The sequence below is a fragment of the Crocodylus porosus genome, unplaced genomic scaffold, assembly GCF_001723895.1.
Source record: "Crocodylus porosus isolate Cpor-Errol unplaced genomic scaffold, CroPor_comp1, whole genome shotgun sequence".
Taxonomy (NCBI): domain Eukaryota; kingdom Metazoa; phylum Chordata; order Crocodylia; family Crocodylidae; genus Crocodylus; species Crocodylus porosus.
Window position 1 is genome coordinate 42635864 of NW_017728907.1, and position 15998 is coordinate 42651861.

Here is a 15998-nt window from a genome sequence, read left to right on the forward strand (position 1 = left end):
TTGATTCAAAATAATATGCCACTGATTTATTTAAAATTACTTTGTAGTACTAATGATTTTTTGTTTTGCCTTAGAGTCTTATTTTCTTGGACTGTGCAGCCTTACTAGTGAAATAATTCCTTGTTCATATTTTATCAACAGGGCACTTGTCAAGACTGTAAAGTCAGAGGACCAAATCTTTGGGCATGCTTAGAGGTAAGGTGATCTACCATATGTTATGCAAGACACAGGGTCCTCATCTGATGAAGCTATAGCTGAAAGTTTGCAATACTTCTTATGTAAATATTTAGGGTGGGTTTTTAAAAATGACTTAGACCAAAGCTTGTTTTTACCTTTAAAGTGATTTGCTTTGTAATAAGATTTAAACATACATCTATCTGGTAGCTCAGAATTTTAATGTGCTTAAAAATTCAGCTTTGGAAAGGCTACTGATGGCTATTCGCTGTTGTCTGTGAGTAGTATGTGAAATAGTGTTCACAAAGCCTGTGTTTTTCTGGGTAATAAACTTGGCCAAACAAATTAGCTTTCTTGAGCTCTTACATAAATAATACCATTAAAGTGTGCGCTAATGGTAAATGGGACATGTCAGTGCATAGAATTAATTCATAATTATCACCAAACAAAACAAGTAGATTAAATTTTTTCTCAGACTTTTTAAAAAACATTGTTCATGTTTGACCTTATTTATTCCACATGCAACTTCTGCCCTGTTTTCTCTTAAAGTAATGTAATAGTCTTTTCTCTAAGACTAAAATTTAGTGCTGCTTTATTCTCCTAGCTATAGACCAAGTGATGTTCTATTTTTTTAGGTTGGAAAGAGACAATGTTGTTTTTGATTGAACTGCCTTTCTGTGCTTTGAGAAGAGCAGTTGAATCAATGATGCCTTTTATAGGTATTCCAGGTGTGTAGATCTATCTCAGCAGAGATTAACTTCTTTTCTGTAGGTTTAAATACACTGCTTGTGAGCACTCAAATCTGAACTGAAATGTGATGGAACAGCCAGTATGCTTTTATTTTAAAAATTTCCTTTCACCCCCTTTGTTCCAAGTGAATCAGTTGCAGGGAACAGAACTGATTTTTCTGCTATTCCTGTCACCAGAGAGTATTCTGATTTAAGGATTATTAACTTTAAATTAAGCTTTTTTTTAAAAGGTAACAAGTTACCTCTAAAAACAAACAAACAAACAAACAAACAAAAAAAACTTTTTAAAAGGAAGAAGCCAAAGTGGAAAGATGTGGGGAGAATTGGAATGACAGGCAGAAAATGACACAGCCTAAAAAAGGTATTTGCTTGTTTAAAAAACAAACAGAACAAACCAAAAAAAAACCAACCCAGATTTTTATTTTTCAATTTACAATTAATATTGTCTTTTAATCTGGAAAGCATGGACATGTATTGAAAATTTTAATGTAATTTCCTACCAATATTTCCATAGGGCAATTTTAAAATCACAGTAAGATACTACAAAAGAGGTGTCATGTTGTGATATCTCCTCTTCTTGGATGATTTGGCACCTTGCCGTCGCCCTCGTGCGTAGCAAAGCAACTCAGCACGCGGTGAGATCCCAGCATGATAGACACCTTGTTGTGACTTATTGCTTAACCACTACCTATGGTTATTTTTTTTTTATAAATGGCTGCAATTAAAGTGTTGGAAAGCAGTTAATATAAACATACAATTGCTATTTAATTACTTTAAGTACCAATACTTTATATAAGCACAATTTGTGTATGTGTAAATCTGTGTGCATAACGGCATATATGCATTTCATAGAATGCTTTGTTAAATGCCTGTATTTAGTGCTCATGGAAATGAGAGATTAATATCTATGGCTTGTGGTTAGCATATTATTGGCAGCTGCAAGATTCCACAGCCAGCTTAGCAAATGCATTTTAAATCGGAGCACTTGCACTGAGAGCTTTGCATTTTGTAGTCCAGTCACAGCACATATTTAAAGCTGAAATGTTCATGGCTGTTAACCTTTAAAGGTGACAAATCCTACTGATTTTTAAAATAATGTTTTATGGTCATTTGATATGATGTACATATAAATGCACACTTCTATAATATCTCAAAATCATTACTCTTCAGGGTGTCAAACTTTGAATTAGGAAAATTAATATCTGACATGTTTCCTGGTTTTAACACTATCTTGTTCACTTGATTTTCTTTATTTAAAAAAAAAAGTTAAAATGGCTGAAGAACTCTGCATCAGAAGCATTTTGTCTAATTCTAACTTTAGAATTAAGGAGGTTCAAGAGTTAAATCTTGCAGCAATCTTAATTTGATCTGATGGACTGTATTTATTAAAGTACTTAACTTGCATGATTTTTGCTCTTTTCAGGACCCTTCAATCATAAGTGTTGTGAATTAAAAATGGACTTGGAAGCCTTAACAAAGTTGTTCTTTGGGTTTGCATTTGACCTCTAACATACTGTAATGCAATGTACTCTAATTCTTCTCAGTTATTAACTTCTCAAATTTTGTTCAACAGAATAGATGTTCATATGTTGGCTGTGGTGAATCCCATGTAGATCACAGTACCATCCATTCTCAGGTATGTGCATATGTTTTGACTTTAGCTTTTGTAAGCAAAAGCCTCGAAGTAGTACTGTCCCATTATGTTGAAATAGTGACTTTGGCTGGTTAGTGAAAGTAATATAGTTACAGTGATTTTTATTTTATTTAATTATTTATTTATGTTTGCATCTTGTCAGTACATTCAGTACCTCAGGAGTAGTTTTTCCCAAGAGGCCTTTATGTTTATGCAGTATTATCTACTTAATTTTGCTATGTAGTTCTTCTCTGTAATATTAACTGCCCATCCAGCTTATTTTGGTGTTAACAGCGAACTCTAATTATGCTGCCTTAGATTTCAGCATATTTTCTCTTTTGACAATTTTTAACAAAAATTCTTATTTGTTACTGTTGGACCTAGTTATTGCCAGGCTGTAGCAAGAAAAAGGAGTTCTTTGTTTTCCTGGATGCCAAAAGCTTGAGCTTCCAAAACCTTTTTTCTTCTGCTTGACAGCTTCAATAGAGAATCTGGATAAAGTAACCATTTTTTTTGTCAAAATCTGTAATGAGAGAGAGACTGCTGACTGAAAGAAGGTGAAAAATTGCCCTTTCATAGTTTGGAGGTTCTTTTTGTATGATTTTGGTGTACTGTGCAGTTTGTATTTCCTCAACTCCTAATAGTCTGGTCTGATAAGTTTATAAGTTAGAAACTTTTTGTTTTCATCCTTCTCAGACATAACTTTTTAACAGGAATGTCTTTTTGTTTGTTTTTATTTTCTAAATGCATTGCTTCAGCATGCGTGTAATTCTTGCGTTTAATTGTCTGCAGCAACTGGATGCTCTTAGGAACTTGCTTATTGAAGTTTTTCTGTCCTGATTGGAATCTACAGTGTTTAAAACATCTGGTTCTGGTTAGATGATGAGAAAGGACTATCTGAAAAGCTGTGTAGGTCTTTGAGTCTTTAGAGAAAAATGTATTCTGTGCAGAGAAACTGGCTGCTGATTACACCTCTAGTGTATTTTTTGCCTGCTCTTGATAGAACTTTGGAAACTATCCTAGACAATATCTGAACGCCTAGAAAAAATGTAGGCTTAGTTATTTATTTGCAATTATAGATAAACATGTTCTAGTTCTAATATAATTAAGGGCTTAGTCCGTCCGTCCGTCCGTCCGTCCGTCCGTCCGTCCGTAGCACTCTTGGAACACTCTGCCTGGTTACTGAAACAACCAATCGGAGTACTCCGAGAGCATTACAGACAGGAAGCAGTGGTGGTGGAGCACTGCCATGACAGCAGGGATGGACGGGGTAGAGCAGACAGGCCTCGTCCCCGCCCCCAGCCCTGCTCCCTGGAGGTGGCAGTGGTGCAAGATGCTGGCAGAGGGGGGCTGCAGAGGGAGGCAGGGGGAGTGTTTAGGGTTAGCAAGCTTCCCCCCAGGTCCTCCCTGCCCCACCACCCCTGGTCATTCTTAATGGGCAGTTACTTAGTATATTTTTAAATCTGTATCCCACTTCTGCAATGTATGTGAGACGAGCTGTTTAACATGTCTTTTAACAAGCCAAGAATTTGTCTTAAGTGGCTGTACTTTTAGTTGTGGGAAAAGCAGTAATGCATAATTATGACAGGCTGCTCTGTCTGTGGGTAGATGCACTATACTATTTTACACAGAACATGTTGTTCAGTGTGAACAACATGGAGCAGTTGCAGATACAGGCAGCTGTTCTGGAATTTTTGTGGCTAGCAATATGCTTCTGTAGACCTGTGTTCTGGAGTCTTAAATGCTGCTGTCACTGCAGTAAGTAAACTAAGCAAATTTTATGTCAACTAACCCTGTAGTTGCAACTTTTTTTTTTTTTTTTTAAAGTTGAGTTGCTACCTCACTTTTCACAGGAGGAAATTTGTTTTTGAATGTTTTAAAATAAAGGTGATAGAAGTAGCCATTTGATAAGAAATGGCTGTGAATCCAAATTTAGTGACACTATCCAAAGAATGTGTACAGAAGTTTAATACGTTGTCGGACAATTGGAAGATGGACATTTAGCATTTAAGAGAATATTATTAAGTCAGATATTCTGACTTAATGGTCTAGTGGTCTAGTCAAGGAATTCATAAGACAAATGTCTAAGCTACCAGAAGACACTAAACAAGAGGTGCATGGGGCTTGTTCTTGGTGAAAACAGAGCAGTTGCTATTCCTCTGGAGTGAAGTAATTTACTTGTTGGGTTGCAGTTTGTAGCTTGTGGAGTGTCGAGGCTGTGTATGAGTACTACAGGAGTCTTGCAGCTGATGTTGTTGTGTGAGTGTCTTTGCCTCTGATCACATCTGAGGCCCAGTTAACCACTGTGGCTAGGGACAGATATTACACACAGACTGGTTTAAGTGATCGGAAACTGGTTTGAACCTGTAACAGAACAGACTTTCAGCGCACATTAACCAGTTTGAAAATGGCTGAAACCGGCTTGAGATAAACCTGGTTGAATGTAGTATCAGACAACTGATTTGGGTCAAAGCTGTTTATGCAATGTCTGTCCTAGACTCCTTCCTGGTTGCAGTCAACCCAGAGTCCTCCAGCATCCCGGATGCTTGGCAACCCTGGGCTGGGCTCTCTGCTCCAGAGCATGACAGGCCCCAACTCTCTGTTCCCTTGCTGAAGCTCCGGTGGAGACTACAAGTACAGCACTGTCTGCCTGGCTTCCCCTTGCCCGAGCTCCCCCACCACTCCCTGCTCAAGCAGAGATTCCCCCCCCTCCCCCTCCCCACTTCTTCCACAGCACAGACTGTAGCCAGCATGTGGTATGCTAGCTAATGCGGAGAGGTGTCTGTAAGGCAGACAGGACAGTGTCTGCTTAGGGCTTTTTGGAGCTCAGCAACAGGTTTGCTGGTAATGTCCCTCAGTTCCTTCCTTGGACAAAGTTGTTTAAGAAGAGCTTGAACTAATGAGAGAGGCTTTTGCTTTCTTGATGGGGTGTTATCAACTCCCTGCTGGGTCCCTCAGTGGTCAGGCTTTTTGAATGCCTGTCCCTAGCCTGGGCCTAAAGGAGGAATGAGGAAGCAGAGCTGATCTAGGTAAAAAGGCTGAATGAGCCATCAGGCAGAATTTTAAACAGGGAGTTTGTTTCTTTAACAGTAGGTACTAGGAAGAGAAGATGGTAGCAATTGAGGCAAGAGTAGGGAATACCTGAAGAATTGCAGCCTCAGTACAAATACTTTGATGCAGAAGCTGTGGCATGTTTCTTGTGCTTGAGTAGTTACCCAGCTGGACATTTGTATGCATGGCAAGTCACCTGATAGAATCCTGGAAGAATAGAGATTCAGTTGCAGAACATGGTCATATTCAGGCAGGGGGTTGAGGAGGGAAAGAAGACTGCACAGACATTTCAAGGTTTGCAGAGACCTACTGAATAAGAAGACCCGGAGGTCAGACTAGGAAGAATTGTTTAACCTTGAGATTAAGGCAGAGGAACAGGCTTGCTACATTGGAAAATGGAAAGAAGAAAGGCAGAAGCTGAGCATGCAGTAATAGCTAGAAAGAGAAAAGCAGCTAGCCCCATAGAGAGGGAGGAGAGAGCTGAAAGCTTAGAAGCAGGTAGTTAGCTGTGGTAGTTGGAAATAAGTCAGAAGGTAGAGTGGATATGCTAATTAAGATTTATATAGACAGCACAAGCTTTCATGAACCCAAGTTCACTTTATCAGATGCTGTGAAAAGGGCATGCAGAAGGCAGACCAAGAAGGAGACAGAAGTAAAATGCAAAAGATAAGGGGAGCAGGGAAAAGAGAGAGGTAGAGGAGTGGGGCTGTGCTAGGATACACAAGCAAACAGGCATTAAACGCCTGGGAACAACTGGGTCACAAAAGCTAATCTGAGCAATGAGATAAAAATCCATAGTCCATATTTAAACCATACTTAACACAATCCAGTTTGTGGATGATTTCTTGCTCTACAATTTCCCATTCAAGCTGTTTTTTAAACTTTTTTTTTTTTTTTGCCTGAGAGCAGCAATCCTGAAGTCAGAAATGGAGTGTCCAAGGTAGCTGAAGTGTTCTGCCACAGGGTTTTATGTCTTTCTGCAATTGATGTCAAATTGATGTTCATTCATTCTTACACATAGTGATCACTATGTGGAAGTGGCTCTCGTCCATCCTTTTTAGATACTTGATTAACAAGCAGAAATACTTTTACTATGGACACCATCAACATCTTGCCCTCTTTTCTGATTATACCATTAGTCAGATGTGTGTCAGCTTTGACAGTGATTGTGATGTGATTAGTTTCTGTTGCTGGTTTGTACCACTTCATCTTAAAAAAGGAGTCTAGGATTTCAGAGGCAGCTAAATTACTGCTGTTTTCAATATGAACATCATTAACCTCATTTTAATAGTTTGATTTATGCTTATCTTATCAAGAAGCATTTTTCCATGTTCCTAATCACTTTTTTTCTGTTGTAGGACACACAGCACTATCTTACAGTCAACCTTACTACCCTCCGTGTCTGGTGTTATGCCTGTAGCAAAGAAGTATTTCTGGATAGAAAATTACGAACTCGTTCTCCATTACCAAATGCAAGGTTATCTCACCATGCACAAGAAAATAGTGTACAGGTAAACTTTTAAACTAGTCAAATATGTACAAACCTTTTTTAGCTTTGTAATTAAAGCCCAATTTGATTTTTGACAATGTTGGAGAATAATGTGCTTTTTTCAGGATATTTTATAAGGCTGTCTCTGAAGACTAAGCTATCTGCTCTAAATCGTTGTATAATATTGTCTCCCAAGAAGACTGGTACCAAGTATATTTAATCCTCTTTTTTGTAATTTATCATATATTGGGGGTGAAGAAACAATGTAGATTTACATTTGAGGTTTTTAAATTGAAATAGTTTAACTTTATTTCCTGTCATCCAGGATTAATGCAACTGTCTTAGTTACAGATCTTAAGGAAGCTATTACTAGCTACTATGTAGAAGAGTCTCATGTTTTGGTGTCTTCATAGATCATTTTGCAGCAGTTAGAGGTACAAATTCAAATGTAAAAGTATGGTGATTTTTTTTTTTTTAAAGCAGCCCAGGCAAACTGTCCCTCTTAATTTATTTTCTAATATGAGGAGATGCAGAGGATTAGCTCAACCATAATTTTTTTTAATCTCTTTATAAATGACAGTTGAGGTTCATAATTGTTTTCTTTCTGGAAATACTGTTTTTTGGTGAACAATGTGGCTTCAGTTACTTTTATTAATCTCATTCCCTTTGACCATCATAGGTGCTTTCCCAGGGGGCAGCAAGAAATAGTTTTGTTCCTTTTTTTAAAATGCACACAAGCACTTAATAATGACACTGTGTTTTCATAAAAGTTATGTTATGGTTCAGTTCTGTCAGGGGTGTCAAACCTTTTTGGCCATGTGAGCTAGATGACCAGCAGGGCAAGCAGCAGTATTAACCTCCTGAGTACTGGCCCTATTGACACAGAAGTTCAGCTAGTCATGGGAGGAGTCAATGTTATTCTATAGGCTAGTCATTTAATTTAATTAAGTCAATAGACAGCTAATTTTAGTTGTTGGAGCAGTTAGGTTGGTTAAGCTTTTGTTCATGTTTTTGTGTGGCTAGGATTTAGTAAACAATGAAAATTACACTAGAAATCTGTAAATGTAAAAAAAAAAATACTAGCTAAATTGTTACAAATGAAGACAACAGAAAGAGAGCAGGTAATTTCAAGGTTTTCTTTTTAAGTTATAGTATTAAAATAAACTGCACTTCTTTATCTAAAGTAGGTACTTATAGTTCCTAAGAGCAGGAGGTATTGCTTTCACATAGATTATATATCTACTTTTGTAAGGTATTGAAGCTCCTGTATTATCTGTTATGTAAGCATTAAGAGCTCTCGGCCCTTGCCAAGATTGTGCTTTACAAACAGTATTATGCACAGTAGCACTGGCACTCTAAATTATTTATATGTAATCATTAGACATGAAACATTTGCTTTGAGAAACTGTGGCAGAATTTTCCTGTAGAAATGAAGCTGACTGTAGCTTTATTGTAGAAAAAACCATGGATTGGCCTTTTCTGTCTTTAAATGCCTGCATGTTAAGCAAGAAGCAAGGGGTTTTTTTGGTGATAGCTTTTATTAAACCAACTGTATAGTTGGGAGAAATGTTAGACAAGCTGTCTGGCACAAAGTGCTCTGAAGAAAAACATTTTGTGCCCAAAAGCCTGTCCAGCTTCTCTCCCAACTATACAGCTGATCGAATAAAAGATACCACCAAAGAACCCTTATTATTGCAGTAGTCCAGGAAATATGCAGCTACGAAAACACTCTAGCATTACTACTGTGCAAATATCTGCAATTTTTGTTTCCACTCTCCAAGGAAGTTGCATCATGTAAGGAGAAATTAATGTAACTCGTGAAATTTTTGTTCCCTCTTTTTGCATTCAGATTCTAAGGTTTCCTGTTCACATTCTTACAGAAAGAGGACATAATACAATTAAGTACTTGCTTGGCTCACCTTCTGTGTTTCTTTTGATTAAATGCAGTGGGCCATCTGGTGGTAGAAGCAAAAGTGTATATACAGATTTTCATGTAATCCTCTGTAAAAGCAGTGTTTGTAATTGTACAGTAAACTGCAATGCAAATTTGCTATTCCTAATGCAGTGTCATGACATTTTGCAACGTTTGGCCTTGCATTTTGGTTGACTCTTTTTCTTAGTCTACAGAAAATGGCTCGGTATTATGTTCTTTTCCTGAGAACTTACCTTAAACTTTTGCTTTAAGTAAAATAAACTACATTCTAGCTGCATATATTCAGTGCTGTTTAATTCAAAGTCAGATTAGTAGAAATATACCAACATTTAGAGTAATTAAAATAATCATGCTTATGTTTTCCCCTCTCTTCCAATGAGGATTTTAAAATACCTGGTAATCTGACACTGAAGATTCCTCTAGTTGCTGTGTTTGATGACTTGGATATCGAGGTGGAAGAAGATGAACTGAGGACAAGAGGTAATAGAACTGAATGATTAAAACCCTTACAGTCAACTAATTAAATGGCTAGTGTTGGGTCACACCTTCACTTAAATAATTGTGTTGTGTGTGTGCTAGCGCTCCTCCTAGTAATTATCCAGATACACATTCTCACTTGTGGATATGCTTAGCTTCTGAGCCTTTGACCAGAGACTTAGCAGTACCCACAGAGTACACTCTACCCCACTCCCACGCTGAGAGGTGAAAGGCAGTATACCGCTAGTTTCTCTCAACTACCTGATTAGGACCAAACATATTGCTGTTCTGTGTTGATGACTACTCCTTTGAATCCTGTCAACTGTTCTTTATCTTTTCTCCCTTTCTATTTAATCCCTTCTACTCCTTTCCCCTTAAGGGGTTGAGGGTACCTAGTTTTTTTGTTTTTGCCCTACCTGCTTTGTCCCTGGAAGTTCTTCTCTGTGCTCTGCAACACTGCCATGCTGGTCTCTCAGCCACACTTGGGATCAGGGCCTCCCCTTTACCTATCCAAGAAGTTCTTCAAACACCATCTCCTCTTGTGTGAGACATATTCCAGGTCCCTATACTGCCAGGGGAAATCTTGTGTCTCTGATAAGTGTGTTCTCTACTGTTTGTTCAAGCCAAGAACCAGAAAGGACAGTTAAGGATGTTTCTCTTTGATAAGTCACACTGTTGCTATTTGGATTCAGGTTCTTATCACCTGGCATTGATGCCTCCAGTGCTCACTTGCCCTGGAGGCCCTCACTATACCTAGCATCCTGATCCTGAGGGAGATCTCCAATCAAGGTGTCAAGTGAGAAGGCTGCTTCATCTTCTCATGTCTGGGAGGATTCTGTTTTTCAAAGACCCACAATAGGCTTATATTGTCCAACACTGGATCTGCAAACTCTGAAAGGACATAACACTTGGAATCCCAAAACGGGATTGTTGAGCACTGGGCAGTATGATGCTGTCCCTGTCTCCTGGCCAGACTCTTCACTACCCAGTAAGGACCCAGTGAAGCTTGTGGTGCAGTGAGTCCTCAACAACGGGCAATATCAGATACTGTTCACCAGTTGTAATTTCATTTTGACCATGTGACCAAGCTCCAAATCATCCCCTTTGATTACAGAGAGCCAGCTGGTTGTTAAGACTGCCTTGCAGACTACCTATGGATGCAGGAGACATAGCCTCTCCGATCTATGGCTAGCACAATTGTTGTGAAAAAGTCATTCTACCGACATGATTTTGGTTTACCCAGAGATAATCAGGGGGCAACTGAAAAACTGTCCTTTGGAGGAATGGAACTTTTCAGCTGCAGAGGAACTACAGACGAGAAATTCTGTTTCTTGAAAGAGTTATGGACCAGCCTCTGACTGCTAGTGGTCTACTCCTTTGCCTTAATCCAGATTTTGCTACAGCTATACCAGCTATTGGCAGCTGCACTTTTCTCCATGTATACATCTTCATCCTGTGCTCTCCCTTGAAGTCTAATATATGGGTTTTTTTCAGTTGAGAGGATGGGTGGTCGAAGTGCGTTCAGTACAGGTACTGCTAAGGCAAGAAGTGTCTGGTCAAAGGCTTAGGGTCAAACATACCCACAAGTGAGAATACAGCTCAAAGAACACCAGTTCTTGGTAAGTAACTTCCTTTTTTTCAGTGGACTAAAATTGATGTCTCTGTCCCCTCTGGTCAGAGTGTAGTTATTAAACTTGTTCAAGCATATTTTTTTTTATTCTGGATGCCTTATATTAATGCTTTCTATATTTTGGGTAACCCTTTTGGGCCAGCAGTTCATAGCAATGGGTTTTTTCCTTCTTTTTTTTATTTTTGGCAGTTGTAGATTTTAGCTAACATAAAAGTTACCCATGCCACATATTTAAGTAACAGAAACTGTTGTGAAGCCCAAAACAAAGTGTTTATTCTGTCATTTAACAAGTGAGCTGTATCATAGCATCTTTTCAAATTTTTAAATTGATTATATCGATGTGTTTTTATATTTGTATAAATTTCCTTAGCTTAATCTGCTGATCATATTTTTCTCAGTTGCCTTGTTGAGATGACAAGACAATTTCTCACATCAGTGATGGGGAAAGATATTTAATCTAGTTCGTGGACCTTGTTGTTCTGCTCTTTCTCCACTCATATACACCAGCCTCCCCACTGTCTCCCTGCTGTTGACCCAAAAGGCATTTCCTTTGCAGTTAATGCCATCTGGTACTGCTTCCCTGTGTGTCTCCACCTTGCCATTTCACCATCTGTTCTTAAATCTTTGAAAAATCTGTCTTTTATCCCCTTTTAGTGCCTCCTAACCTTCTTCCTTTTGCTTTTATTTGTATTTACCTTATGAATGTTTTGGAGATACAGTTCATATGAAAGTTGTACAGATAAAATTATTTTATTTCCCATTATCATTAATTACATGTATACATTTTCCAAGCTCTAAGGTTTATTTGAACAGTTATTGAAAAATTAAATCCTCCATTTGATTGCACAGTTAAAATGACAGATTTCATATACAAACAGAACACAACTGAACTGGTTAAATCATTAAATGCAAGTAAAATTAAAGGCTATATAGACCTCGACCTTTATAATCTACCTTCATATTTCACAAAAAACTGAAAAAATACTATGCACGAATGAAAAGATCAAATAAAATACATTCAGTGTAGGTACCATAATCAACAAATAGTAAAATAATATGTAGGTGTGCGCTGATGCCTATAGTCGATTATTAACCAGCCATATTGACCGATACTGATCAGTAGCTGATATACAGGAATGCAGCCTGGCAACTTGGAGAGCAGTGCTCTGCAGGTAAGTCTGTGGAGGGGTGGGGATGGGGCAGATTGAGGCCCCCACAGTAAGGGAGGGAGTTGGGCAAGGGCAGACTCTGCCCAGCCAGGGCAGTGAATGGGACCCTGGGGCCAGGAGCGGGATGGAGCCAAGGGTTATTCATCAAGAGGGTGGAGGCGGGGTGGGGCAGCGCACCCCCAAGGGAGGCATGGGGGGTATGTCCCCCCCCCCCAGATTTGCTTGCAGGGTGCAGGCAGGTTGCCTGCTGTGCACGCATGTGGGCAACAGTGGCACTGGGAGGGGTGGCTATGTTGGGGGCTAAAGCAAATTTTGGGGTGGCTATAGCTCTCCACTAGTGTTGCCTTTGCTCAGGGCACTCTGCTCTGCTGCCTTTCTCTTGGAAGCCCTGTGCTGAGGGAGGGCAGGAGATGTGTGGCCAGCATAGGGCTCCGGGGGGAAAGGCAGCAGACCAGAGTGCCCTGAGAAGGGGTAGTGCTGGGGGGGACTATAGCCACCCCCAACATTTGTCTTAGCTCCCCTGTATCCACCCCTCCCAGCAGAGCTACTGCCACATGCCCCATGCAGCTGAGCCTGGCTCAGCCCTGTCCCAGCCCCCACACTGGGAAGAGACTAGTGCCATCCTGGGCCCCCAGCCCACAGTGAGCAGCCTGCCTTTGCCTCACGCACAAATCCTGGGGGGTACATGCCCCCCACACCTTTCCTGGGGGTGCATGTAGCAGCGGGCATCCACTCACTCTTCTCACTCCTGGACAAGCCATTTGTGGCTGTGTCCCACTCCCAGCCCCGGGGTCCTATTCACTGCCCTGGCTGAGCAGCCCCTGCCCCACTCCCTCCCTCACTGCAAGGGGCCTCAATCTGCCCCACCAACCCCCCTATGCCTCTTTAACCCCACAGACTTACCTGCAGGGCAGTGCTGCTGGGCTGCTTTCCTAGCTGTATGCATGTTGCGGCTCTGTGCATGCACACAGCATTTATCAGTAACATTATCGGCTACACTGGCCAAAAAAAGCTGATAGCTGATAATGTTAATTTTCCTTTTATCAGTGCCAATCTGACATACAACCAATATGTCAGTGTACCTCTAACAATATTTACTCTGGGATATAATGTATTTATTGTCCAAGAATCAAATTCTGTTTTCAGCTGTACCTTTGCAACAACATTGGCTTTAAAGTGTAGCTGTGTAGAATTGGACTAGTATGTCTCTTGATTAAAAAAAATGTTCTTTTTTTAATATATTTTCAAGAAAGCTAAAAATGTAACTTTTTCTGTTCCCACAGGTCTTACTGGTTTGAAAAATATAGGAAACACTTGTTACATGAATGCAGCTTTGCAAGCGCTTTCCAATTGGTAAGGAAAACAGCCATTAAATGTAAACTTAAATCTGGTATGAAGATATACATTCTTCAGTGATCAAACCCCTCTAAAACCAAAGTAGAAACATTAGTGGGGGGAAAAAATCATACCTCTGTAGACTTCATTCTAAAATGTTTGATAGCCTCAGTCCTGTGACCCTTGATTACATTCTTCAGTTCCTAGGATCCAAGTCTCAAAAACAGATCAAAGTATTTCAAGATCCTAGTTAAATACTAAATGTTGATAAAGAATGATTAGGAATTCAGTGAGACATAATTTAGAAGGCTTAATTTCTAATCTTATTTGCAAGTCAGAAAAGCCAGCATAGCCATATTTATTTGGAAGTGCTTTGAAAATTAGGGGTTTCCCACTTACTGTTTATTTAATGTTTCTAGTGATAAAATAGATTAAATGACTTCTCTCTGTGTAGATTGCCAATTAATGTATTGATTTAGAAGATATAGTTGATTTTCAATCTTTGTATTTATGTACAAACACCAAAAACATAATTAGACACTTCTCTTATTAAGTTAATGGTTTGTTGCTTAGCTACTGTTTTTTGTTTGCAACTTTCCCACCTTGAAAACCATAGTAAAGGACTGGGTTAGTACTAACGCTTAGTTCATACATCATGTTTTTTCCATCAGTGAATGTCAAAACATTCGAAAATGGAGGTATCATTACCTTTATTTTATCGATGGGAGAAACTGAGACAGAATGACTCATCCAAGTTGTCTCAGCAGAGAGAATATAAGCACAATCTTCTGAGTTCCTGTTCAGTGCACTCTTTACTTCCCATTAATTGTTCTTAGGCCTTGATGTGCATTTATTTGTAGGGAAACAAAGGCATGTATTCTAGCTAAGGGGCTCACCTGGGGTTGCTCTTTCCCTTCATCTGCCCTCAAGGGAGACTGTGTCAGGAAGCCCTGATCACTGACTTCTTGCCTGGTTCCCCCTTCCCTGGCAAGGACAGGTTGTCTTTGGCAGCTGCTCCTCCAGGACCCAGACCCAGATTAGGAGCAGCAGCTGTCGGACACCACCGCTGCAATTCTAGCATCTTTACCAGATATTAGGATTTATGTGGAGGGAGAAGGTACTTGCTCCTCCCATATAGTTTCCCATGTAACTGAGTAGCTGAATATGTCCTGAAGGCATAAGAAATAAATCATTGTGTTTAGATGTTAATGAGGTATTGACCAAGACTAATTATTATGAGTAGGGGGAATAGGAGCTCACCCTTTTCTTAGCACCACTTTAAATTAATGAGGGTTTTTCTTCCTTATTATCAGTCCGCCTTTGACACAGTTTTTTCTCGACTGTGGCGCCTTAGCTCGAACGGATAAGAAACCAGCAATTTGTAAAAGTTACCTCAAGCTGATGACAGAACTTTGGCACAAAAGCAGGTATGCTGTTGTTTCCCCTGCAGAACATATTATAAGTAAACTTCACATGGTAGTACAAGCCAGGGGCAGATTTGTCTTTTCTGATTTTTCAGAAGAGATATTACAAAATCTGGAAGTTTCATTTTAATTGAAAATAATAACTCTAAATTGGTATGTGTTCAGTTTCAGAAGGCAGCATTTATTTTAGTGCAAGAGGTACACAAGAGGCTTTTCTGTATATATAACGTGACACTCGAAGAGCATATTGCTGAGTCTCAAATGTGTCCAACTTGCCTTCAAATTTAGTAGTGATTTTTCTCTTACATGATAACTGAAATGTCTTGATATTCTGCAGTTGAACCCATAATCATGAAAAACGGCTTTATGGTTTTATATTGACTTCCTTAGAGTCTTAGCAGATGTTATTTTATATGCAAGGTTAACATGACAAAATGTGAATGGTCACACACACACACACACACACCATTTGTCACGCTATAAAAATGACTAACTCGTCACAAAAATGGCAGGTTGACAACAAAGAGGTTTCTGTTTCAAGCAGCAACTTCTTTGCCTTTCCAGGACAAGTTTAGTATTTAGCCAGGTCTTAGCCCCCCCCTTCCCCCCACCCCTGTTTCACAGTGCTCTGCTCTGCCTCTTCCCCGCCAACGGAGAGGGAGGGAGGGAGAGCATCTGGCTTCCTGATAGCTATCTCCCTACTGGGCAGGCTGTCAGGAGGCTTTCAGGCTGCTCTGTCTCTGTTGCTACTGAGTGGCAACAGGGACAGGGTTGTAGTGTAGGCAGCTGTCCATTTGGCCTCCTGCCACCTGTGGCAGCATGCAGGCTGCCCTGTTCCTGTTGTTGTGTGCTGTCAGGAGCCTACTGGACAGTTTCCCTGCCTGGTCAGCCCTTGCTGCGCCAGAGTGGCTTGCAAGGTGCTCTGTCTCTATTG

The 15998-nt window shown here is 39.8% G+C and overlaps 1 protein-coding gene across 6 annotated transcripts in view; it reads left to right on the top strand.

Annotated features, from left to right (window-relative positions):
* Positions 1–15998, top strand: part of USP33 (ubiquitin specific peptidase 33) — a 59598-nt gene that overhangs the window by 9500 nt on the left and 34100 nt on the right. For 5 of the 6 annotated variants that reach the window (XR_002100246.1, XM_019531233.1, XM_019531232.1 and 2 more), the window contains 6 exons: positions 142–195; positions 2497–2559; positions 6966–7118; positions 9410–9509; positions 13589–13658; positions 14954–15067. Coding sequence is in view for 5 of the 6 variants with exons in the window: in XM_019531233.1 (XP_019386778.1) it covers positions 142–195; positions 2497–2559; positions 6966–7118; positions 9410–9509; positions 13589–13658; positions 14954–15067 (554 nt within the window). In the remaining variant the exon portion in view is untranslated. Of the gene's footprint in view, positions 1–141; positions 196–2496; positions 2560–6965; positions 7119–9409; positions 9510–11039; positions 11126–13588; positions 13659–14953; positions 15068–15998 lie in introns of those variants that run through there. The other variant, XM_019531235.1, reaches the window with a different exon arrangement.